General features: G+C 42.9%; 2 protein-coding genes across 5 annotated transcripts in view; both read right to left on the bottom strand.

Moving 5' to 3' along the window:
• Positions 1-4,047: 4,047 nt before the first annotated feature.
• Positions 4,048-5,627, bottom strand: dkk1b (dickkopf WNT signaling pathway inhibitor 1b). Its single transcript, XM_027009442.3, has 4 exons — positions 5,366-5,627; positions 5,096-5,237; positions 4,849-4,971; positions 4,048-4,731 (listed from the first exon to the last, which is right to left on the bottom strand). The coding sequence occupies exons 1-4, from the start codon at positions 5,546-5,548 to the stop codon at positions 4,481-4,483; spliced, it is 699 nt and encodes a 232-aa protein (XP_026865243.2). The 5' UTR covers positions 5,549-5,627; the 3' UTR covers positions 4,048-4,480.
• Positions 5,628-8,139: 2,512 nt separating this feature from the next.
• prkg1b (protein kinase cGMP-dependent 1b) overlaps positions 8,140-26,745 on the bottom strand; it is an 82,537-nt gene continuing 63,931 nt past the window's right edge. For 2 of the 4 annotated variants that reach the window (XM_027009434.3, XM_027009432.3), the window contains exons 8-18: positions 24,594-24,659; positions 19,867-19,941; positions 12,343-12,439; positions 11,334-11,473; positions 10,987-11,076; positions 10,766-10,907; positions 10,489-10,652; positions 10,238-10,360; positions 10,076-10,138; positions 9,919-9,985; positions 8,140-9,780 (exon numbers count right to left, since the gene is read on the bottom strand). In XM_027009434.3, coding sequence (XP_026865235.2) covers positions 9,682-9,780; positions 9,919-9,985; positions 10,076-10,138; positions 10,238-10,360; positions 10,489-10,652; positions 10,766-10,907; positions 10,987-11,076; positions 11,334-11,473; positions 12,343-12,439; positions 19,867-19,941; positions 24,594-24,659 — 1,126 coding nt within the window. In that variant the 3' untranslated portion in view covers positions 8,140-9,681. Of the gene's footprint in view, positions 9,781-9,918; positions 9,986-10,075; positions 10,139-10,237; positions 10,361-10,488; positions 10,653-10,765; positions 10,908-10,986; positions 11,077-11,333; positions 11,474-12,342; positions 12,440-12,832; positions 13,077-19,866; positions 19,942-24,593; positions 24,660-26,745 lie in introns of those variants that run through there. The other 2 variants (XR_003410579.3, XM_027009433.3) reach the window with 2 other exon arrangements.

Here is a 26,745-nt window from a genome sequence, read left to right as displayed (position 1 = left end):
GCGTGTGTTTTAACTTGCTCAAACAAATAGTATTATAAATATGATGTGTTTGGACTGCAAGATATATGAGCTTTGGTTATTTAAAGTGTGTAAAAATGAATGTTCTTGATTCATGACCATGAGATTTGCATAACCCTTGGCATTAACAATGGCATTAACACACCGGCTGTAAGGCTGTAGTTTTGGTTAATGCCTCTTTTGCCCCTTTGCCCCAAGACCAGCAGATGTATTTTCCAAATTGTGTAATGATTTCTTTCCTTGAAGAATCAGACACACCATCTCTGCAAGTCTGTATTGGATGACTTAGTCGAAGTAGCTCTAGCCAGACTGATGAGAAGTTGTTGATACAAATCACAGCCAGCTTCCCACAAGTCGTAAAAGCCAAATCAAGGTGTTCATCAAGAACTGTGGAATTTGTGTCCAGTGATGTGATTCTCCATAAATCACATCGTAAGGCATCTGTAAGAACATGGAGCTTCCCAACCACGTTCAGAGTTTCCATGATGTGAAGGGCATGTTCAGTGTGATTATAGTGTAAACACTGAGATTATCTGTCAAAGTGATGTCTGAATGGATTAAGACATTAACTTGACAAAACGGAGAAGTGACATCATTTGTAACATCTGAAGCAAATCTTGTGTGTGCGTGGTTACTGATTGTGTTTTGTCAGTAATTGCATTTTTAGCTTTTACACCTCTTCGGAGTTTTGTTTGTTTGTTTTTAAGATCTGTCCTCTTGTTCATCTGATTCTAGTGTTTCTAATTCACTAAAAGGATTCTAACAGCTAGTTGGAGTTTCATTCTTCTGTGCTGTAGACTATAATCTTGTGGTCACAGCCTGAAGAGCTCATGGTCTGATGTACTGGAACAACATACTGTATTTCACTACTTAATATATTTTAACGTAATATATTTTAACATTGTAATAAATTAAGCTAGCAAGTCTGTAACAACAATGCTCTAATGACACATATATGATACACTTGAGTGAATATATAGGGTAATGTACACAGTAACTTTGGTGTCCATGTTCAGACATTTTCATGAACACTAAATAAAATTTCTGAAAGTGATTGTGATGAAAATGAAGAAATGATTGCACATCCCTCCACCAAACCTTAGCTTCAGTTTCCAGGTCATTGCTTTTACTGCACATGGTCGAGTCATGGGCTGAGGGGGTGTGCTGGACTAAGAGACAGAGGTGGGCCACCGTCTTCAGAGCTAAACCGCTTTTCTTACTTTGACGTTTGGAACTCACTGTTTCCTGTCATGGTTTGTGACTGAGTGAACAGGGCTTCACTAAAGATGTTGTACACTTCTCCACATCGCTCTTTGAGTCTTCTCAGCCTGTGTTCTCCCCCTCCCAACCTGCTGTGCCTTCCACAACTCACCTCTGTGATGCCTGCCCTCATTATTGTCTCCTCTTCCTGTCTGTAATTTTCCCAGCATGGCCGTCAGACAGTTAGCAAAGCAGCGTGAGCAATAGTGCATGTTCATTCACTATGAATGGAGGACGTTCACAAACCCAAATACCTGCATGTGAAAAAAAAGGACACACTTATGGCCTCAAGGAACATTTTATAATAAATGTTATCATTAATATCCCTTAATAAAAATGATAAGTCCAGCTGTTTAGGATTCGTTTATTAAGTGTGAACGCAAGATATACCTATTAAAGTTTTTATTTTACTGTTTTTCTACGGTACTGTGAAGAAAGGTATCTGTTGTCTACTCAGGTACGAGGCTTGTAAATGCCTGGGATTACATGGGAGGACTCTAATTAGAAGAAATTGTGGCTATCTCCTGTGTTGATCATAGTGTCAATATTTTCACCCCTTTGATGGCAACATCTAAGAGAAGCTCTTGAGATAGTTAACCTCTCACCAGCAATTACATTCAGTCTCCAAATTAAAGACACCTACACTGACATCCCTGTTTATGCCAGCCTATTTATAGACCGCTAAAAAAGGCATCTCCCCAGCTGAATGCTTATTTAGTTTTGTAACTGCAGATGTCTGTCTTCCATCTGAATAAGGTTAATTGAAATTAGGTAATTAGAAGCTTTGTCATCTCTTAAATGGAAACCTATCTAATGGAAGTTAGAACTAATGGAAAAACATCTGGAAAGAGAAATGGTTTCGATAAGAAGAAAGGCTAACAGGTGGAGAAGTGGACTGAGCCCTTCAGACTGATAGTGAGGAAGTGCACCTCATCTTTTATCCTCTGCCTTTATACAGTCACACGATGCCTCAGAGAACATGTGTGTCATTGGAATTTTCTCCAGTATTAGAAAGGAGACACTGAGGATTGGGTTAAAGGTTTGAGAAAGAGCTTTTCATCCCTTAAAGCCTCAAACCTGGCTTGCTTTCAAACTCTGTGAAATGGCCAAAAATCTCCTTCACAGAAGACCTCAGAATTATTTATCACAGTCACATTTAGCCAGCCAGACCACTGGGTGTCTTTGCATGGAGAAACATGTCACACACTTTACAGGGTAAATATATATCTCACATTCATGCATTCAGTCTCTTTCTAAGTAAGTCTCTCAGAATGCCTCACTTACTTACCTATTTGTCACAAAATAGCATTGTGCCACAAAGCTGTTGACTGATCTCAACTTCAAAGTGAGCTAGGCTTTGGGGGCAGACTGCTTACGTTCACACTGCCCCTTCCAGGCCCTTCAAATGTTGTTTTATTGTACCAAACACACACACACACAAAAACAAGACAAAAAGAGGGAAATCAACTCTTCACCGCTTCAACACTTCTGTGTTTGCAGATTCATTCTGACTGCATGCCGGAGACAACCTCTAATGGCCTCTTATTCCCTTAAGCCAAGAGCAGATCAAATGGCATGACTTGCTGTGGAATCAGGAGTCTAAGAATTTGCCACCTTACAGTATGCATAGCTCGGAGGTTTGAGTTTCCCTTTGCACCATTGTGAAGACTCTGACTCCATGCACAGATGTTTCTGCTCGCTAAGCTGTTGATGGTGTGGACAAAAGCTGGGGTAGGCCTCTCCAGCAATGGCCTAGCACACGGATGGGACAATCACAACATATATATCCTGTGCTTTGAAATGCCTATCCCAATGCTTTGTCTCATTTGACAGCTCAGAGTAAAGATGTCAAGCCTTTAGTTTCCAGTTACTCTGGAGGAAACACAGAAGGGACACTGTGCTTAAGGATGGGAGGTTCTCAGAGGAGCGTGTGTTTTGAGTGGCAGGTTCTTTGAACATACCACCACTACTACAGCTCCAGCCCCACCCCGTGAGCTTCAGGAAGTACTCCAAACTGTATAAAAACAGATCTGACATGCACTGCTAGAGTCATCTTTAAAGCTTAGTGAAAGTGGATTTCATGTTCTGCACAAGTGTCATATGTTGCCACCTTAAAAGATTTCCGGATGCCTGAACTTTGAAAAGTTTTGTTTTCCATATGCTGGACCATATAGCTTTAGAAAAGGATGAAACACTGGATCTAAATCAATGCAAGAACTCTCACATAGGAAGGCCCTCTCCAGTATAGTGGCTTTGCAAAACAGACAGATGGAGAGAGAGAGAGAGAGAGAGAGAGAGAGAGAGAGAGAGAGAGAGAGAGAGAGAGAGAGAGAGAGAGAGAGAGAGAGAGAAGGAGAGTGCACTATACAGGGTGTCTGTCTACTAGATGCCAGTTTGCCTCTTTGTAACATATTGTGTTAGGTGACATTATTAAAGAAGCACTGTTGTTGGGAATACTGGAGAAATGGGACAGATATTGCAATTTCTTTTCTTAGCACAAACTATGTGGTTTTAGGCAACATTACCAGATACAAAATGTGCCAGTTTTCTAAAGTAATTCCAACTTTACATTTTTTATAGTTTGATTGACCAGCAGCACCTAAGCTCTTGCTTTAAAATATATCAATATATTTGATTAATAATTTATTATAATAAGTTACCCTTATATTATAATAAAGTTTACTAAAAAGGTTTTAGATGGTAATTGCAATAAATGTCCTTTTATAAACAATTTCAGAAAAACTATTAGAAAGTGTTTTTAACAATACATCAAATATCATTATCTCTTTATTTAGAATAAAAATAGACATATATCAGACTCTATATGATTGTGAATATCTGTATATACATTTACGCTAAACTGGTAAAGGTGAGAGGCATCCTCAATATCTTTGTGTTGACAACCAAACAGAGCTAAGTGCCAACTTCCTTATAGTATTTACAATACAGTAATGTACTGCAACCATTGAATGCCAAGTTTCATAGAGAAACATTTATATCTACTCTGCAATGTTGACATGAATTAGAGATAGAAACAAATAAAAAAAAAAACCAGAGTATCCCATCCAAAATCCATCTTCCACCGACTGCACCTTTTTCTCTGTTTAGATTGGTCCCACTCCCCAGGAGCTTTCAGAAACAAAACAAAACAAAACAAAACCAAAACAACAACAAAAACCAATCCTTGCTAGCAACCTGTACTTCAGTGTCTCTGGCAAGTGTGGAGACTCCGAGAGGACTTGCTGTCGTCTCCCCTTTGCACCTTGCAGGACATTCCTTCCCCGCAGTCGCAGCGCTGGAAGAGCTCTAGGGCATGAGTTCCTTTGCGCTTGTGCTTGGTGCAGACCTGGCCCTCCTTCAGAACAGGCTTGCAGATCTTTGACCAAAAATGACGGGCACAACACAGGCCTTCGGAACAGTCCGATGACCTCAGACAGTTCTCCCCCTCCAGACCTGCAGAAGTGTCACAAAGTTAGACTAAATAAGTTGAACAAATTTGTGAACTTAGTGAAACATGCACAATAGTTAGTCATTTCATATGTGTTCATAAAGAGTAGGTTAATGAGTTACCTTTGATGTTTTGAGTTGCTTCTAGCTGTGGTACCACTGTGGTGGTGTTGTTGTGCGGAGTGCTGACAAGCGCGTGTCCTTCTGCTCCAGCTTGTAGAACAAAGTCATCTGGTTGGCACACTCCTGTCCAAAGAGGATTTTTTAATGCAACGCTGTAGCTGCGTGATCAGCTCAACGTATTCTTATATACATGAAACCGATATTTTAAATATCGGTTTATTTTTGATATGCACCAAAAGCCACTCACCATTGCTACAGTGGTTGCCAGGGCAGCACATAGCATCCCGGATGCAACGCTTTCTGCGCTTCTTGCACTGAAGACAAGCGCCGCGGGACAAGAAACAGAACTCCTCGTCTCCGCAGTCCTCGTCGGCCACGCACAGGAAAGGCTACATAATACACGCAGATTGAGAACAAAATAAACACACAATATTCTAACAGATAGACCATTAAAAGAAAAACGATGAAACACACACACACACACACACACACACACTTAACTTTGAATCAGACTTACCTGCACCGTATCAATGGCAAAGTTCTGATTCCCGCTGTCAAAGAGGACTTGGACTGGGCTCGCGCTGACTGCCACAGCTGGACCGAGCTTAATGGCGTTTGAGTTTAGCAAAACGCTGCCTGCTGTGGTGAGGTCCGTGCATCTGACCAGAGCAAGGCACGCGCCAAACAGGAAAAGGATCATAGTAACCTACTACAACGGGTGGATATTCCGGTACTCCTGCCAGCGGTCCGGGTTCCGAGGCGAGCTGCGAGCTGCTGCAGTCCTGAGCTCGTGCAGCTTCATTTATACTGCAGAGGTTTGGATTCCCGCCCCTCGCGGGAAGCAACAGAGGGAGGGATGAAGTTTCAAAGCTGTGCGTCATGACGCGGCCACCGGAGCGGCGCGCGGGCAGGGGCTGCTCCCTTAAGCCTCACGCAGTGTTTGTGTGCAATTGTGAGCGAGACATCATGAGCTGACATCAAACACAACCCCGAATAGTCTATTAAGTGAGCTGTTATCCCTGCTTTAACTGTAATTAGGGGAATGTGTATTGGCTTCATAATCAGGCGGGATTCTTATGGAAGTTACGCAGAAGCACTTTTTTTTGCCTTTAATGTCTTTCTCCGTGTCAGTCTACTGATCAGATTTTTACAGGTCAAACTCTTCTTCTACCGTTTTTAAAAATTGTTTTGTAACTGTTTCATGACCCCAATGCAAATTAGGTTTCTTTCAGTTAACTGTTTAAATAAATAAACCAATCAACTTGAATAAGTAGTCTAACCATTGTATTTAAGCTGTTTCCACCTTCCTCTCCTTAAACCAGTGCCAAAATATACCATGTGACACGTCAAACCCCTCGCTATGAACTGTTTTCCACTGTAGATAGGAGTGTTGAGTTTTCTTCGCTTGTAAACGTCTACATATCCTTACACGCTGCTGTCGTTCCATCCGCTGCATGTTTTTGATGATCTGGACCTAATTGTAATGGAGGGACTTTGAAATGCAGTTGATAAAACAAGTGGTGAAGATCAAAGGCTACATGCAAATTAGAAGGCGGGAAATGTTTGCCGAATTAATTATCATCCAGTCTATGCTTTCGAGTAAATAGTGGCCGATTAACACTGCGGTAAGTAAGTGGCACAGGCCCCTGTGAGGCGCATATTAAATGCTCTTCATTGTCATTATCTTGAAGAGAGGAGCAGGGAGAGACACATCAACGCCATCTTCTAGACCTACTGCACTATTTCAAGCCTAATTGACGTGCCCAAACATATATTTTGTGAGAAGCCGCACTATTTGCATATTAATTGTTGGATTTTAATTATTAGGTTATAGACCAGTTGAAGCAAGATTTTCACATTTCCCTGTGATAGCGTCTGACCGAGCATTGTATTGTACTGGCGAGGCCTCTTGCACGTTCAGGGGAAGATCGTATCAAACACTAAAGAAAGTAACGTGCAGGAGAAACGTCATTTCTCAAACCGAAATGCTTTATTTTATTTTTGCATAAAACTATTGTTACACTTTTTATGTTTCGACTCTTTTGCTTTTAGTTGTCTCAGTGGATTGTGGGTTATTTTTTTATTTTATTTTTATTTTTTTTATAGCGTAAAATCTGTTAAGGGTGTAACAGTTTAAAGTGTGTGTGTGCCAGTGCTTTGGGATAAGCTACCAAATAAAGGTCTTTGATGTTGGTAACAGAGGTTAGTTATAATAGGCGACAACAGGACAAATGCTCATTACACTTCATTAAACGGGAACTGGCAGAATTCTTTAGTCGCTCGCCATTGTTTTAATTGTACACCCAAAGCCTACAGTGGTGTAAAATGAAGCCTGTCCTTTGATGAGCGCAGATCAAACAGGAGAGAACCCGCGTCTTAATCAGACTTCATCAGGCGCGGCGTGGCGCAAACAGTCCATTTGCTCGGCTTTTAGCGGACATTGTGCTCAGCAAATTCATTTATCGCGCTGGTAGGTAATCCTGTTTTAACGTGGTCTCTACAAAAGCACGGTTACTGCTCGTGCTTCCAGCCACATCTTATTAGTTTAACTAAATGCTCAAGAATAGGGCAAACAAAATAAAACGTAAGCGTTATCAGAATGCTGGGGCTAGCAGGTATAACTCTCTCCATGAGCCTTTTTCAACTGTTTATTGTTTCAAGAGCTCTGTCCTGATTTGTGGAGCGGGTGGGCTCATGCTGTCTCCCTGATGAACTTCCAGAAGCAACGATTCTTTGCTGCTGAAGGCTGATGAAGACGTTGGACCCTAGTTGCTGTAATTGGCCCCAGAAGTTCTGCTTAATACGAGCTGACTTGCACGTCATAATTTACGCACAAAACCTCAGTGTCCGATGCACCAAATTAAGATTAGCTCGTATATGTGGAATTGGTTCAATTGTTTGAAAGAAAAAAGATCAAATCATAAGGACGGCACAGGAATTGTTTATGGAATAGAGGCCTTACACAAATTCTGAACAACTGACAACCATAGCTGTGAATGATGGAGAAGTGAAGTCATCTGCACCTTCTGAGATGACGGCTTTTTGATGTGAGTCAGATACTGGTTGGTGAGGAGCGGCCATTTTCCACGTTTATCTGTGGTGAAAGGGGCAGGGAAGAGAACTGTTTACAAATCATTATGGCCAACTGATATGTGTGGGCTCTTCCTCAGAGACAAAACCCAAAACCTGGTGGGGTCATTAGGGAAGGAACTTTTAGAAGCAATCATGAAGCATACAGAATCAGGATCACAGCAAGAACACCAGAAAACTGGACACGACTGTCAATACACGTCATTTTGAATGGTGCTTTTATTATAAGAAAAGGTCATATAAATCACAGAACCTTAAAAAAGCCACAAATGAGTAAGGATTACATTTTTGAGGCATATAACCTGTTCATGCAGCATCAAACAAATGTGGGGTATGTCTGTGTTGAATGCCGTTGATTTAAGGCACTTCCAATAACTCCAGAGATTGAGAGGGGCACAGAGTCTCCACCACGGAGAAGAGGAGGACAAATTCTACAAAGGCCATACAGATTAAACATAGTTCAAACAAATTAAATAACAGATCTGGGTTACTCTCACAAAGCATTTTTTTTCTTTTTCTTTTACAAGTATCACAAAATATTAGCACTGAATATATACACAAATATTTACCTCTGGTCCTACAATAAATAAAAATCCATAATTTGTTTTCCAGCACAGTTGTTTCTGTTCAAGCCATCACTGCGACTCAGAAGGCAGTCTTCTAGTCTTTGGGGAGGGGTGACTCTGTTTTAGGTTAAAGATCATGATTTAAAGAACACATGACCAGCACGGACGTGGTGGATTATATAGCAGCATGCACACACCATAGTTGTTTGCTGCTTGTTTATGTGTCTCTGTGTAGTTCAACTGGCATCCTAACACTGGCACACAGGTCACTGGTGTTTGTCACAGCCTGCCCCCTGGTGGTGTGAAATCTGAAGGCATGGACGCTGGCCTACATTCAGTATGACACAAATGAGTTAATTTGTTTGCACTGTGTTGCTGTTTCTTTAAAGCCATTTTAAAAAGAACATGCTGAAGTGAGATCTGAAGTGTTATGAAGTGTCTATTACAGAAAATAAACATCAAATTGTACAACAACAAAAAAGTGAAAAGGTATTTCACCATCTGAAGGAACTTTGCCCTCACAGATACATTGTATACATTGCCTCTCTGTGTATTGTCTGGTACAACATGAGAGAGCTTAAATTCCAAAAGTAATAACCAGATATACATATTATCATATATTATTACAATGGCTAACAATGGCTAACAAAGTAAAATATTAAATTATTATGAGCATGGACCATTATCAATACCAGAAATGGAGTAGGAAACTGGACTTTTCCCACTTCTTACTTATTTATGGGCAGTTCAAGCACTGACTAATTTCACTGCTTGTGTGATCATTTAGAGGTGACGGAAATAGAAGGGCAAGCGCACAATAATTCAAGAGAATGAGAAATAATGCTGTGTTATGAAACTAGCCAGCACAGGTTGCCTCTGGTCCTGTGTGGGAGACCTGGAGCTCAGCACACAGGAGTCAGAGGTGCTTGGATGGTTACATGAGAGGCTGGGATTGGGATTGGTGCACTGCGGGGAGCAGGAGCATCCAATTGCAGGTCCAGGAGGGGGAGCAGCGTTGGGGAAGGCATCATGGTGACCCAGAGCTGGGCTGTTTACTTTTTTTAAAATACATATAGTCTGCCTCATTTAATCAGCAGTCACTTCAAACTGAAGGATATCCTGAAGGCCACAGCCCAGGCCCGGAGAGGCAGAGCGCGGAGGGTCACATGACCCGAGGTTAGAAATCGGTGTCCCATCCTGAGTTGTCGTCAGGTGGCGGGTCCTCGTTCTCCTCAGGGAAACTATCAAAGTTACTGGTGTCGGTGGGTGATGACACCTGGGTGAAGAGGGGCAAAAAGAGTGTTGTTTTCTGTATAAGCATGAAATCATCATCATCATCATCATCATCATCATCATCATCATCATCATCATCATCATCACTGCTGCAAATGATTACAAAGATTACAAAACTTACATCAGGGATAATTGGAGGGGTGAGGGTGCCTTTGCGTAGCCCTTCCCAGTTAAAGCCTTCAAACCATCTGGAGTGCAGAGAGATCAGGATAATGTAAGCACAGATGAAGACTGAAACATGCTTTAACGCACCTTAAAAATATTGTAGTACCACTTACTTGTGCTTTTGAATGTCTTTTACCCCATTCTTCAAGTTTCCCAGTCTCTCAGATGGATTGTCCCTATATAGCATGTAAGGTCACATTTAGCCTTCAGAAATCACTGATTTGAGAACCCCACAGATGGCAGTTACATGGTTTAAGATTTTCAGAAAAATTTACCTGCATAGTTTCTTTATTAGGTTGGCGGCATTTTTGGTGATCTTCTTTGGAAATTCTATCATATCAATACCTCTTAAGATTATATTGTATGTCTTCATTGGGTCTGGGCCTGAGAATGGCGGGCTGCAAAGGCAGTAGAGCAATTTAAGCAGACTCATTCAAAACACCTGATTTAAAAATAATAAAACAAATTCTTTAATCTCAAAAATTCTACTCAATAGATGTAAAATTCTTCAAGAAGCAATCATTACCTGCCAGTTAGGAGTTCATACATCAGGATACCCAGTGACCAATAGTCTGCTGAGATATCATGGCCTTTGTTAAGAATTATCTCTGGGGCTACATACTCCGGCGTTCCACAGAAGGTCCACGTCTTCTTCCCGAATCCAATCTTTTTGGCAAAGCCAAAGTCCACCTGAATCAAAATCAGCTTATGAGACCAGACTACTTCATGCCAGCACACATGTCGGCCGCTATATTTAGAGGTGAACAAGTTCATGGAGTTGTGTGAGAGGTCTCAGGTCTCACCAGCTTGGCATATCCTCTGTGATCCAGGATGAGGTTTTCTGGCTTAAGATCACGGTAGATAATTCCTTTGGAATGCAGGTAAGAGAAAGCTTCCACCACACAGGCCGTGTAAAACCGTGTTGTGGAGTCTTCAAAAGATCCTCTGCAGGTAGACCGTTACATCAGAGTCTGTGGCCATGTTAGACGGGATCTCAGCTGCAGCAGTGCAGTGGACTCCTTACCTGTCTCTAAGAATGGTCCACAGTTCTCCTCCCAAGCAAGCTTCCATCAACATATACAGGTATTTGCTGTCTTTGAATGTCCTGTACAACCTGTATCAGTGCACAAATGCAGAAAATTTTGTAAGTGAGAATTTTGACTTGCTGTAGGCATTGGTCTGTTTAGTTATCAGTTTTGCCCTTGTTGACGTGTACATTACATTACAGGAACAACAGCACTGTTAATGAAAGCTACTGTGTCCACTTAGCATCCAAAACAAGCCGACTGGCTTTCAAGTGTTTGATGGTATATTTTAGTGTGAACCAGTCATGTGGATGCTTGTATGTGGCATGTGGAGGGTCATAACTACCTCACTATAAAGTCTGAATGAGCCTCCTGCATGATCTGCTTTTCTGAGCGTATGTGCTCCTGCTGCCGCGTGTCCACGATGTGCCGTTTTTTCAGGATCTTCATGGCAAACGTTTTGGTCTCTTCGCTTTTCAGCTGCACCTGTGTCGGGAACCAGAGAGAGCGTGTGGAACACGTGCTTAAACACAAACCCTCGCCCGGGTTGCCTACAGTCGCGCGTGCTAATTCTAGAGTATGACACACAGTCTATTTGCAGCTCTGTTAACCTGAATATAGATTGTGAGAGGTCAGAGATTTTTCATATTGCGTATCGGAGGGAGAGCTTGTGTGTGCTACTGGAGAACTTTAGGTGCATTCCACCTAAAGGCCACTTGTTTTTACGGTGTCCCAAAATAGACCAGGCACTCGGGGATTCCTCTTTAGGCCAAACCACCAGTTTTTTCCTCACGACACCAACTTCCCTCAAACAATTGTTTATTTTAGCCACTGCAAAATGTTTTTACCTCATAATGGGTATTATTCATATAATAGAATATAGATCAATATCATAGGTTCATTTAGATTTAATGTTAAGGATACATAGCTAAAAGTAAAAACAGATTGAGAGTAATTCCAGTCAGGTAATGGATGTCTGTACTGATATATAGCTCTATACTGCCAGTGGAAAGTTGCCCTGAATAGAGCTGTCCCATTCTTAGAACTGATCATGACATGACCCCTACATCTCCTCCAGTATCTATAGCACACAGGCTCACAGAGGTGTTTCTCACTGATAAAAGAAAGCATGTCAGCAGTAATAGAACACTGTGTATAAGAGAAGAGGTTTTTATTTATTAAAGGACTCATATAGCATTGGCACTGAAAATCACTGATCAATAACAATAACAATCACTGTCAACAACTCTGTTGCTAATGGTTGAGAAACTGAAATGTTACATTATTATAAAAAGCACTGAGTGCATTCGGTGGTTTAAATACGAAGTTAAAAACGCACACTTTAGCCATCCTACCAGCTCAACGCGTCCAAATCCTCCCACGCCTAAGGTGTCGATGATGTTGAAGTCCACCAGCTTCAGGCTGGAGAAGAAGGCGTTCTCTGCCTCGTATCTGCATTTTTTGAAGTGAAAAAAGGGGAACTTCTTAGAGGTGTGCAGAGAGTACAACACGGGGAATGTTAGCGGAGTGGGGACGGAAACAGGCAGGCCACTGACGCGTTCCCTCTCTCTCCGCTCCCGGGCCGGGGCAGGGGCAGGGAGCAGCTCGCGCATTCTACCCTCCGCTTGGCAGGACTGGAGGAGATAACCCAGCACAGTCCAGGGAACCCTCTCAGAAAGCAGAGGATCACTGCGATGAGCACGCTCACGAGCACGTTCGACAGAGTGTTAGTGACAGGCCCCGCTCAAAGGTGGAATTAAAGCGCCATTTCCTGTTTACATTTCGAGTGTCGAGCTGTGGAGTGGAGTGGTCTGACTCTTTGGAGTGTCCCTGCATCAAGCTCACCCTCAGAGAACTCACGCTCGGCAGATCTGCACTAGGTCTACTAAACTCAGATGTTAGACACCCTAGAGGGACGTCTATCTTGGTCAGACAGCCCCCAAGCAAATGCGGACAGAGCAAAGGCAAATGTGGAAAGTTCCTCCCCCAAGGAACGCTCGAGGGTTTGGAACTGCGTAGGGATGAAGCTTCGCTCTGAGGTGCTGGGAGTGTAAGTGCTGCTGCTGCATGTGTTCAGCGAGACCACCAACAGCTTGGTGATTAAACCTCAGTCATGTGACATGGTGGCATGGAGCACGCCCCCCTGCGCTCTGGATGGTATTTTTAGCCCCTGAACATGGGTTATGGTTCTACGAGTTATTGCCATGCTGAAAACAACTACTGTCAGTCTACAGCACATGAAACTAGTCAGGGGTCTCGGGCATTTAAGCATGTACTTCATAGGTAAATACATACGACTATCAGCCTGGTATGGTCATGGGAGCAGGATAGAGCTACAGAGATCTCAGACATCTCTGAGTGATCCTGAACACACATTTGTAATTGTGGCTCTGTAGATGAACTGCCCTTCCTGGATGGACTCTCAACAATAAATGCTGAGGCTGTTAATAAGGTACAGCAGTGAAAGGGTACGTAGCAGTCCAGAGTTTGCCTGAGGTATAGTGCACCGGGAAGGACAGTGACAAAAAACACTCCCGTGACATTTTAGTTTGAGAGAAAACACCCAGTGGGAGGCGGCTGAAACTGGACACGACCAGGCGACAGCATTAGCAAAACAGGCCTGATGCTTGAGTGGGACAAACATCAGTTCACACACAAAAGGACACGCTGCTCCGCTTTCTGCACTGACACAGTCTGGATATGAAAAAACACTGACACAGGCTGACAATAAAACAAACAAACAAACAACCTATGTCAGATGAGTACTAGCACACAAACGACTGCGGTGAGGCACTGTAGACAGTGGAAGGCGATTCTGGGGCATACACGGGGCAGAATTTAAGATTTGGTTATACTTGCCCCTTGGATAGCAGGACAGACTGTGAAACTCCAAACTACTGTCTTTCTTGTACATTTCATGTTTCTACTCCAGGCTATGACTATTCACAGTTTATCGGACCCACAGTCCTTGCTCAGTAAATTAAACTTCAATAGTCTTCTAATGGCACACGCCGAGAAAATATTCTCTTCTCTGAGGCTCAGAATTTGAAAATCAGTTCTATCAAATTCATAAAGGAGGACAGCCATAATACTCTCTGCTATGCTTCATCTGTTCAGACTAAATACTTAATATATATTAAATATATATTAAAAGTCAAACATATCCAACTTTTCAGATTATCTAAAATAAACAAATTAGTATTTGGTTAGATCCATTCCTAAATCTTTTATATTGTCTTAGTTAGTAATTAGCACAGGCAATTTCTCATATTAGTTACCATTCCATAGCTGTTCCTTAACTAGGTTTGTTATCTTTACTGTCACCATGGTAACCACAGCCACAACCCCCTTGAAAGGTGATGGCTCAAATGTGGATTCTCTGAAGTCTGTAAGAGTGGAGAGGACCCAGCATCACATGGCACGGTCTGTGAGCTGATGACAGCTGATACGCAAGCGCTTTGAACAAACTGCTGATGGCTGGTGTTGTGCTGTGATTTTTCCACTGCGTTGGAGGACAGCATGACAGTACCTCCCCTGGGAGTTTCACAACCCAAACGACACTTTAACACACCAGTAAACAAGCCTAGCACATGCAGGCCAGGGTCTACAGGCCAATGTGTGCCATCTGGAAGACAGTTAGACCAGCCAAGGCCATGTATTTCCCCAGAGCTCCCAGCACACCTCGCTCAGCTAATGAAGAGTGAAGACCTGGTGAATGAGGACTGGACTGTGAAGCTCCATCTTAGCCAACCCTACACCACCACTGCAGTTTACAGTGTTTATAGTCTGATCTCTCTGCTGAAGATGCACTGATCTCTCTGCTGAAGATGCTGAGAACAGTGATGAAATAGCCTATGTCCTCAGATTTAGCTGGAAACAGACTTTAGCTAGATCTTTTCCATGGCACGCATAAGTCACGATACATGATTTCTTCAGAGGGAAGTTCTTTGTGCGGCCTCTAAAACTCCGAGAGCCCAGAGGAGCCGCTGATGAGCCAGGCCATGGGCCCTGGGACAAGGCTCGGTGTCCTTCACGCCTCTCTGTCTGTCCACCTCTGAGGGCAAAGCTGTAAAAATAAGGCATGAGTCCTAGTCCTAGGTGTAGTCCTAGTCCTAGTCTGAGTCTGAGTCCTAACCTGAGTCCTAGCATGGCTCAGCCAGCTTCCTTGTGTATCAGTGATTCGTAAAGCCTGGCTCACCACTGGCTTTGACCCCTCAATGAGCAGAGGAAAGAAAAGAAATGTCAGAACACGTGAGCCAGCCACAGGCAGGGTGACCTTGTGACCCCTTGACCCTGTGTCCTCTGGCCCTGGGAGGAGAGCCCAGGCTGGCGCTGGCCTTGTCACATTAGGTTTACCTGAAATGCCTGGAAGGCCTTAACACTTTGTGCCAAATGTAAATCTGACACCAAGCACTAAATTAACAGTATATGCTGATCATAATTAGCAGCAATATTAGTTCTTTAAAATATTAGTTCAATATTAGTTCTTTTTTTTTAGTGGCATGCTCTGTGTGTTCCATTTAACAGACATTGTGGAGGTCTGTGTGATTTTAACTCATTTCATATTGTTCAAATGTATTTTTAATATTTTTATGCATACATATTTTTTGATACTGGTAATAATACCAAACGTCACCAGTAAACGTAGTGCGGTTTTGGAGAGCATCTATATAAAACAACTGAAACGCTTGAAAATCACCTACAGACTGAATGTGAGTGAAGAGATATTTGTTCTTTTTCCAGACTTTTGTTTGCCAGGCCAAATTAAAGGAGAGAAAATGCATTTTCTATCAGATCCACATATATGCAACGGGTCATCTTGGTGAGAAACTGTGAAAGGAGAAAACTCGTTGTGGTGCATGTATGGATTTGTTGTTTGATATGATCACGTCCTGCTTCAATTCCTTTCACTTTGCTTCTGTAAATATCACAGCTCTCTCCATCACTGAACAATATTCAAGCAGACACCAGTAGACTGAGGACAGCAAGGATCATTAGCATACAAAATGTCCATGTCCAATGTCTGGAAAATGACCTTGTCTTTACCATGGGGCAAATGACACAGTGTGAAAGCTGAATTAAGGTGGGAATTTTGCTACTGCTCAAAGACGTCTTTCAAAAATTGCATTAAATTGTGGAATAAGCATAATTTAAACTATATGTGAATTTTTGCATCAAGAATACTTTTCTGCTATATATTGGAATTTTTAAATTCATTCTTAAATCTGGGAAATAAATATCTGGAACATAAAAGCCTTGCCGTAGTCCTGACCTGCTGGATCTGGGCTCAACACTAGAACTAGACTAGTGTACTGTGACCTGCTGATGTAACCATCACACGCACTTTGATTCACTCTTCAAGTTTGCCCATGACAACTTGGTGACTGAAGTCCTATTTTTTTCCTTTTACTTTGGAAAACAGAAGCCGGTTGCCCCTCCAGTTTGATTCATTTTCCGCCATTCCTGTTTTACTGGCAAAACTGAAAACTTGAACCTATTAAAGTGAATTTTACGTACAAGGCTATTCAATTCAGCCTGTCAATTACAGTCAGTTGGCTATATGTACCTGCTTAAAGATTAACAGCCCAACTTTGAGAGAACACACATAAGAACACTATGGTCCCCTGACCAAGTAAAAAACGTGGGATTTGCTGTCATTGTTTGAGAACACATCTGACCTCGTGACGAGACTCTCAGTGGTCTAATGGATCTCACTGGAGCAGCTAAAGCTAGGTACAAAAATAAACAGTTTATATAGCAGTCTGTGAGGATTGTGTTTCTACTGTGAATAGGTTCTGCAGGGTTTAAAGATCTCATACAGTGGCATTATGGTCAGCAATCCTTTGAATTATGGTGTCATAATAATCCTGAATATTTCATCATACACGCAGTATTTATGTCTTCCTCTCCAACATCACATGTACAGGTAACCAACAGCCAGTAACCCACATGTATGCAGTGATGATAAAACACTGAGGGAACACTAAACATGAGCATGGTGTTTATGTCCCCAGGGAGTGCACCGTGGCCAGCCAACCATGGAACAGCATTCGGATCACATGGTTTCTGAGGGTGGCTCACTTTTGGAGGTGTCCTCAGAGGCTGCATATAGAAGGTGTTTATGCTCGAGGATTCCAGGAAAGAATGACCTCTCCCACCTCTCCCTCATCATTTTAACATCATATCTCTCATGACGGCAGCCTTCACTACTTAATCCTTCAGGAGAACTCAAGCACAAACATTCCCAACAACTTAAACAACCTCTCAAGTTAACACTTTTCTAAACCGTAACCCAAGAACTGGGAACTTTTTCGACCACAAAGGACACTTGACGAAGCAAAAAGGTTCTGTGTATTTAACAGACCCCATCTTCAAGGAAACCCTAGCAGGCATGTTCCTCTACCTCTGTGTACCCCTGCAGGGTCAGGGTGGAGGTAAGCCCCTCGACCACAATGTCTGGCACACAGAGGGCAGGGTACAGTACAAGGTGTCTCCCCTGTTTATGTGGGCCTTGGACCGAGTGTCTCCATTCCTGGCAATGCACAGGGTGACCTGATATGGGTCTTTGCTGTGTGCCCAGGCCGGGTGGCTACAGCAGGCACAGAGCCAGTCAGAGGTAACAGGAGGTCACTGGCAAGATCTGTTCTCTTACGTATCGACTGTGGAGTTATAGACTTCTCAGAAATGCCAAGTTGGTTAGGTGGTCATGTCTGTGTGAAATGACTCAAACTAAATCCATACTCCAGGCTTCAAACGCACTGCTATTCTAAGACACACCTAAAACACCACCACCAACAACAAAATAAATGAATAAACATGTGCATTATGCCAGAAGGCCAGTATCCTAGTAGCTAATGAAGCTGAGGGAAGGTTGTGCTCTGTTTAGCTAGCTGCATGTGTGCAGCATTTCATTAACACAGCTCTCATCCCTCTGATCTCATGCCTGGTGCGAGCCCTCTTTTCCAGAAGCAGCCAAGTATAACACACAACAGGAGCTGGCCTCAGATGATCGTGGGCCCGCCTCAGATGGCTGATCAGCCGCCATAGCAACGGAACTCACACTTGGAATGACAGTTAGAGTTAGAGCCGAACAGGCTAAATGACTAAATCATACCCACATGGCTATGGACTGTCCTAATAGCTTGCAAATCAGGTAGTTCTGAGGTAGAACAGGAACAGACTAAACAGGAATACTTGCTAAGAGGACAGGAGAAACGGTAAGAGCACTGTCTAAGAGGTACTCCCCCATGCGTCTGCATGAGCCCTGCCTGTAGCGCAGTGGTAGCTGTTGTTAGATTAGTTGTTAGGGTACTCCACTTGTAACCAGAAGGTTGCCAGTCTGCTGCCAAGTTGCCACCATTGGGTCCCTGAGCAAGACCCTTAACCTTCAATTACTCAAATTGTACTCGTAATCGTAAGTCGCTTTCATCCAAAGCGTAAATTTAAATGTAACAGTCTACAGTAAATGTGCATCCTTAAAATAATTCTTAAATAATATATACAGAAAAAATATATATATGTGTATGTTTAATAATTCACAGCATTATCTTAACAACCAAATGATATGAAATGAAACAAATGAAACAAAGAAAGTGCACATGCTATAACATTAGTAAAGATCACAGGCTGTCTCACTTATACCACTGCACTAGGCCACTATGTATAGAAATAGCATAAAATACCATTACATCATAAGTAACCAGAGGATGGGGCCTTTGGCTACACAAGGAAAATCTATATTTACTGGACTGTCACTATGTATAAATATCTGTAACCACAAGGTGGAGGTCTTGTACCAACATCATAGTTACAAATTTTAAATTCTAACTTTTTCCCCTGAACCTTATGGCTATTACTGAAGGACCATAAACATTTATGAAAAGTGTGCTGCATTTTAAAAAAGTGAAACAAAGCAAAGTGTGCATGATGTATTTCTGACATTTTATGCGCAGCAATCTTTAGCACAAAGGAACCACGCAGAAGGACGTATATGGGGCCTCGGCTCTGGGGGAGCTCAGAGGTCAGAGGTCTCCTGGACTCATGACCTTCTCAGACAGCTCTGGGGGAGCTCAGATGGGCAGAGGTCTCCTGGACTCATGACCTTCTCAGACAGCTCTGGGGGAGCTCAGATGGGCAGAGGTCTCCTGGACTCATGACCTTCTCAGACAGCTCTGGGGGAGCTCAGATGGGCAGAGGTCTCCTGGACTCAAGACCTTCTCAGACAGCTCTTAGGGTTGGTGAACATCTGGTCTTTGCACATCTGGGAGAGTCTATGTGTTTATGGGAATATGTGGCTCAGGTTTGTAAGAAAAATAACAGACTGGATTATTCTATAACTTCAGGGAACTTTGCCTGATTATTTGCAGAATTCATGGCCCAAAAAGGATTCATGGCCTAAAGAAATGCAGCGCCATCCTCTAGCACTTTATGACCGTCTTCACGGAGGACAGCTCAGGCAAACACAAAATCTCTCCACACAGCAGAACCCCTGGTGTTAGCACCTATAGAGCACGCGACTGCAGTGCACTATCATAATACCATAAAAACTCTGGACTCAGAGACAAACTGGAGCAATTTAACATTGACGTATTTATTGGTCGGCTCCAGCTGACACTTATCTCCAACTCCACACTCTGCTGAGGGTCTTCAGAAAGAGGTTCAGATCGCAGTTAGATTGTGTTACCTTTTCCCGAAAGACTGACCACAGATAATTCTAACCACGAGCAGGTCAGAGACATGACCAGACACACAAATCAAATGAGAGATGCAGACTAATTAACTCATGTCTCGTCAGGATCGGGGGGGGGGGGGGGGGGGGGGGGGGTTGTGAGATGAATGCATGTGTGTATAGAAACATGGTTCATGAGAAAGGTGCTTACCTGGCTTTGGCTCCTACATCCTCGTAGCCTTTGTTTGAGACGTCTTCCAAACCCCCAATCAAGTGCTTAAAAGAGCTGCAAAATTCAGAGCAGACAAAGAGTTACTCCAGCACAAGATTTACTTTTAAAATAAACGCAAACAAAAAAAACCTCAGATCAAATTCTGAACTGTAATCATAATAAAGGACACGCCAGCACTGACAAAAAATGTTTAGACAAGAAGAACACATACATTTACCAGCCAGTGCCCTTTCAGAATGTTTTAGGCAAGATTTGCCTGATATGAGCCGTGTAGTGTGTGCTAGGAGGAGTTGGCATGCCTGCCCCACTTTAAAAGAACACATTGAACCCAATTAAAGAGCATCGCAGCCTGAAGCTCAGTCAAGGAAGATCATTTGGAAATACTGAACACTGGAGGGCTGTGTGCCCGCAAAGCAGCTCCTGTGTGTGTCTCCTGTGTGTATCTCCTGTGTGTATCTCCTGTGTGTGTCTCCTGTGTGTCTCCTGTGTGTGTCTCCTGTGTGTGTCTCCTGTGTGTATCTCCTGTGTGTGTCTCCTGTGTGTGTCTCCTGTGTGTATCTCCTGTGTGTGTCTCCTGTGTGTGTCTCCTGTGTGTGTCTCCTGTGTGTATCTCCTGTGTGTGTGTCTCCTGTGTGTCTCCTGTGGTCATGTATGTATCTCCTGTGTGTGTCTCCTGTGTGTGTCTCCTGTGTGTATCTCCTGTGTGTATCTCCTGTGTGTGTCTCCTGTGTGTCTCCTGTATGTATCTCCTGTGTGTCTACTGTGTGTATCTCCTGTGTGTGTCTCCTGTGTGTGTCTCCTGTGTGTATCTCCTGTGTGTGTCTCCTGTGTGTCTCCTGTATGTATCTCCTGTGTGTGTCTACTGTGTGTATCTCCTGTGTGTATCTCCTGTGTGTGTCTCCTGTGTGTGTCTCCTGTGTGTATCTCCTGTGTGTGTCTCCTATATGTATCTCCTGTGTGTGTCTACTGTGTGTATCTCTTGTGTGTGTCTCCTGTGTGTCTCCTGTATGTATCTCCTGTGTGTGTCTCCTGTGTGTGTCTCCTGTGTGTATCTCCTGTGTGTCTCCTGTATGTATCTCCTGTGTGTGTGTCTCCTGTGTGTGTCTCCTGTATGTATCTCCTGTGTGTGTGTCTCCTGTGTGTGTCTCCTGTGGTCATGTATGTATCTCCTGTGTGTGTCTCCTGTGTGTATCTCCTGTGTGTATCTCCTGTGTGTGTCTCCTGTATGTATTGCCTGTGTGTGTCTCCTGTGTGTATCTCCTGTGTGTGTCTTCTGTGTGTGTCTCCTGTCTTTGCATAATACATTTACGAAATGTTTTTCAGACCCAAACCTTGTTTGGCTGGACTTTCCCTACCAACTATTTAAGAGGCAGACTGTAATATTTTCAAAGCCCCTTTAACAGGGGTGGGAGGTTATTAAACTGATTTTAGTAAATCTCCAGGCTAGGATGGAAATCCTTCAGAGTTTCACATAGCGTTCTGAACTAGGTCCTTACTTGTGCTTCCTATTACGTAATTTGTCAAAATACAACATAACTCCTGACAAATGGAAAATAAGTTCAGTTGGCTTATTTAATTAAATGAGAAAAAAATTGCTAGATTTTGCTTGATACGGGCTGTTACATTTACTCAGTGTAGATTTTAAGATGATTGCACAAACACTGGCTCGTAGATTGGAATCTTTGCTTCCTCATTTAATTAAGCCAGACTGGACTGTATTTGTTAAACTGAGATACAGATCAGACCATTTAAGCCATATTTTAAATATGTTTATTATCTTAATAGAACTGAAATTCCTTCAGTTATTGTGTCATTAGATGCTGAAAAGGCACTTGATAGATGGAGTTTTTATTTGCTGTTCTAAAAAAGATTAACTTGGCCCCTAATTTCATTAAGTTTGTTAAGATTTTTCAGTCTAGTCCACCCCATCCATGCCACTCCCAGCCTTCTCCATCCATCTGTGTCCAGTTCATCTCTCCCTCATCCCACCTGTGGTCATTCCCTTCCCTGATTTCTCCATAAATATATATATTTATATATGTATATTCCTCCCATTTCCTGTCTTCCCAGTCGATCGCGGACTCTGTGGAAGCCTGTTTGTGTGTTGTTTTCTGTTAAATGCCTGTTTCCGTCTCACACCTGCATCCTGCCGCACGCCAACGCATCGTCACAGGTGTTCACACAATTATACAAGATTGTTGACACTTTGACATGTAACCCAGTGTTTATTTGCTGAATTTATATTCTGATAGCTCTGACGTGGCCGCTATTTATGCATTAAATATTTTTACCCAATCACCAAAACATTTTTATAATAATTATTATTATCTGAAATGCATCAGGTCCTCAGGTAAGTTGTTTATCACACAGGAAGCGAATTAAAAAAAAACAAAACCTGCATGTTCTAAATTTTGAAACATCTGGAGTCCCTCCAGACTACATTTAGAAAAGGTCATGTAATTAATGTAGCCAGTGTTATTTAAGGTATGACCCCTTCATTAAATAACAAAGATTTGTTCTTAATGATGGCTTTCTTTGACTTCCCTCCTATATGCCCTGTTCTGTGTGTGGATTCAAATCTATACACACTCAACCTTGTGAACAGATTTTTTCTGGACAAGGTAACAAGGAGATTACAGATTATCAGACCCAACTATAAACGACACTGAATATGAAACTACACAAATAGCAAATCGCTCTTCATTTCATGTCCTTTAACACTCCAGACACTCGTCATCTCAGAATCAGCAGACACCTGGAATACCCTCCCTAGCATCTGTCCTCCAGTGTTATGTAAAATATTGGTGACGTTACTGGTTTTGGTTGATCTGAGGCCTTTTTTGCGTCTGTGTGAATAATGAAATTTTACATTCTAGGGAAGGAAGCCTGATTCCAGTTCAGCCATTTCAGTCATTTATTTATTTCACTGCTTTCTTATTTTAGTAGGGTGAAGTGTCAGTCACTATCAAGACCTGTCTTAAAGTTCCTTAACATGCAATATAAATGCATACGTGATCAACGAACACTGGGGCATGTAGCACACAGAAGTTAAATCGAGGCATTTTTAAATGTACCTCACCAACTTCTCAGACACTGAGTACTTTACTTTCACTGAGTAACTGAGTAAAATGGGTCATCTCTCAAGGGCACTAATGACCCACAGGAGCCTTGAGTCAGTGTGTGTGCATGAGTGTGTGTGGGGATGAGTGGGTGTGTGGGGATGAGTGGGTGTGTGGGGATGAGTGTGTGTGTGTGGGGATGATTGGGTGCGTGTGGATGAGTGTGTGTGTGTGTGTGTGTGGATATGAGTGGGTGTGTGGATATGAGTGTGTGCTTGGATGAGTGGGTGTGTGGGGATGAGTGGGTATGTTGGAGATGAGTGAGTGTGTGGGGATGAGTGAGTGTGTGGGGATGAGTGGGTGTGTGGGGATGAGTGGCTGAAGCTTTCAGACTATCACCAGTTCACTAAACACTATCAATTCCTACACACAGTACATACTAAATGATTCCTACGAACAACATACCACAGAGAGAAATATGTAGCTTATATGTTGGCCAAAATTTGCCAAAATCTGTTGCCAAAAACATCACAACTGGTTTGCCTAGCAATACATGCCCAATATTAAACTCGGCTGCCTTCCCACTAATAAAGTTAGCCCTGATAGTGTGAGACTCAGGGGTGTTGTTAGGACTGTGTGTGTGTCATTATTCATTTTAGCCCCGGTTGCCTGAGACTCGGGGTGGGGTTAGGACCGTGTGTGTGTCGTTATTCACTTTCACGGTGCTCAGAAGGTTGAATTCATCACACATAGATTACAGCTGCACCTAAATTACAAACACATACCAAAAACGCTTTCAAGGTCAAAGGTTAGCAGCACTTCAGGCGTTTCCTCACTGATCAGCACTTTGTGGATGACACATTTCACTTAAGGCTTAGTTCTAATTTCTAAAGAGCCGCTTCACAGCAAGTCCCACCCACCTGACTGCATTTGTAGTAGGACATCCCAATCAAACACCAGCTGTAGACCAGAACCATGTGACAGGCAGCAGTAATGTCCAATGATCCTCATCTGAACACGCTTGCCTATAGTGAGGTCTATTCTGGAAACTGCATGCTGGCTCACGTCTGATTCCCTAAACATCCCCAGATGCAAGACTGAAGAACCGAGCTGTCTGTATAGATGTCCACTTGTGTTTTACATCAGGGCACTGTGGACATGTATAGACATGTATAGACAGTTGGACTTTATTTGGTCCTTTCCAGAGGCCTGATGTCAGGCTGGAGGCACTTCAGAACAACAATAGGAGGCAAGCAGAATTAGACACACTGGGATCTGTCGCGTCTATGGCGCTCCGCGAAGCACACAGCGCAAGACATTTCACACAGGCCTGCTGCTCGCATGCAGACAGCGGCGGTCTAAGTGAGGTGGCGTGCTCTATTTCATGTTCCAGTCTAAGCTCAGGATGGCTCAGAGTCTCTTCATTGTGCTGCTGTGATGTCATTAAAAGTTTGGGATGGCAACTTAGCAGAACTAGAGAAACACTAGCGGGATGGAAGCCTCGTCACATTATTTATTTATTTATTTATTTATTTTGGGGGGGGGGGGGGGGGGTGAGGTGGGCTTCGGCATGGAGAGCCCAGAACCAAAGACACAGACACACAGATGCAGACACACACACACACAGAAATCACATAAGGAACTCACTCTCTGTCGATGACGAGGCAGGTGACAGCCTCGGCAGCAATGACGTTGGCTGTCCGGATGTCTTCTCTGTAGAGCCACAAAATGACAGTGCATCAGTGCATCAGTGGCTCCAAACCAAATCCTTTTGGCAGTCCTGATAAATTTCAGAAGTGCAGCACCAGGTGGATATCACTTCATTAGGGCATGAAGAAACCAGGGTGATTTCAACATGCCTGAGCAAACTGGCTGCAGTCAATCAGCAGTATCCAAAGAATCAGAATCAGAATTAATCATCTGAATAATTAAAGAATTAAAATTACTTTGACAACACCAGATCGGACATCAAATAATAATCTTGGTATTTAGTAAGTATCCCAAATTTTTACTGCTACAACTGCAGATCACTGATCTTATATTCCAGCATGCATACAAGTAACAACTATCTTGCAGTCTCACGTAGCGTTCCATGATTGACAGTGTAAACAAATGGTCAGTTTTCTATCTGTGCGCAAAGTAAAGCGGTTTCAGTCATCATAACTGTGAAATGACTCTGTAAAGGTCCCGTGATCGCTGGTGACGTCTCCCCCGCTGACCAACAGACGAGGAGTCGTAGGCACTGGACTGGGGTTTACACAGATTCCTGACAGACTGAGGCAAACAGAGGTCATCCTCCCGGGCTGAACCAGAGCACGCCATGTGTCTGTGCGCTGCAGCCTGCCGTGATCTCTGCACCGGGTTTGGGGGCTGGGGTGGGTTCTTGAGGAGGAGCTGGTGACCTCTCTGCTGTGTATGACGTCTTCCTGAACTGCACCCGCAGCCTGGTGAGTATATAGTTCACACCCAGGCAAAGAGCGCTGCTGGAGGCTAATTCCGAGCAGGAGCCTTGATCATGTGTGGGACCACGGCAAGGCATTTCCACGTAATGCGATAGCAGGGACCTGCTCCCAGTAACGGATTGGCTCATAACATGTACACGTTCGTCAAACTGAACCAGCATCAAGCAAGATGTCAACCAAAGTTTGTGACGAGTTTCTTATGCAATTTCTTATGCTGTGCTCAGCCGGTTGCTGAACTGTTGTTAGCACTTGAAAAAAGTGTCAGTACAGAACCAGCTGCTTTAGGGGAATTAATTAAAAGTAGTTATTAAGACAAACTGACAAGTGGCATCTTGGAAATGTTATGATTTATATAAAACAGGATATACGGCAGGAAAAAACACACAGACACAATGTAAAGATTAAAAGCTCTGAATGTATTAGCAAATTTTGACTGATATCTGCTGTAATATTTAGTCAGCACCACATTAGGATAAGAAAGTCCCTCCAGATCATACATATCTCTCATAAAGTTACATCCTATAAAAAATTATTTTTAATATAAATATTTTTAAATGCCATTTGGTCATTTTTTCTTTCAGTCATGAATTATAAACCATCTTCTAAAGTTTGCATAATTTCTCTGAATAATACAACTTGAGTACTGAACTCAGTCTATGAATTTCTCTTTTGAGCTCTTTTGAGACTTGTAAATTTGGACATTTTTAACACTTAAAATGGTCTGAGATTAAATTAACCTAGAAAAACAGCCTCCAGGTTGATCACCTTCAAAATTTAGTTCCAGCTTCATTTGGCCTGCTTCAACTAATCAGTTAAACACAGCATGTTTAAAATCTGGATTCTTTGAATTGATCAGTTTTGGGTTGGAATCAATCTTGGCAGGAAAGCACATTTCAAACTGGTGACCCCTAATCTTCTACAACATCTTGCAGCTCCAGGGAAAGCTCTACAAACATCTAAATTGAAGCTCAGCTGACAAGGGAGACAATTGTGAAATCGCTACTATTTTCAGACACATCCTCTGTAACCTTGGTACCAAAATAGGAAGCAGCACTGCATAGCCAGGGAGAGAGGGGGAACCTCGCAAGAGCTTTTCGATAATCAGGCATGAATTACTCAGTTGTTAGTTGTCAAGAGAGCAGGGCAGGGTGTGTGGTGAAGTGTCCCAGGAAGAGGCGAGGCTGAGGGGGTCAGAAGTTGCACATGTCCCTTCCTGTTCACAGCATATGAGCCTCCAGCAGGAGGAGCTGAAAGAGCAGCTGTACATTTCTGTCTTCTCTGAGAGACCCCAGCTAGAATCCCCCTGTTCAGAGACTTGTCTTTACAGCGTGCTGTGA

The sequence above is a fragment of the Electrophorus electricus genome, chromosome 15, assembly GCF_041902795.1.
Source record: "Electrophorus electricus isolate QZ-2024a chromosome 15, ASM4190279v1, whole genome shotgun sequence".
In the NCBI taxonomy this organism is placed as follows: domain Eukaryota; kingdom Metazoa; phylum Chordata; class Actinopteri; order Gymnotiformes; family Gymnotidae; genus Electrophorus; species Electrophorus electricus.
The sequence above is the reverse complement of the archived record's forward strand: the minus strand, read 5'-3'. Positions and strand labels throughout refer to the sequence as shown.

Bases quoted from the DNA above. Each gene is read 5' to 3' on its own strand.
- dkk1b (XM_027009442.3), bottom strand. From the start codon at position 5,548: ATGATCCTTTTCCTGTTTGGCGCGTGCCTTGCTCTGGTCAGATGCACG. The intron at 4,972-5,095 runs GTGAGTGGCTTT...CTCTTTGGACAG, and splicing joins TGGCAACCACTGTAGCAATG to GAGTGTGCCAACCAGATGAC. The intron at 4,732-4,848 runs GTAACTCATTAA...ACACTTCTGCAG, and splicing joins AGCAACTCAAAACATCAAAG to GTCTGGAGGGGGAGAACTGT.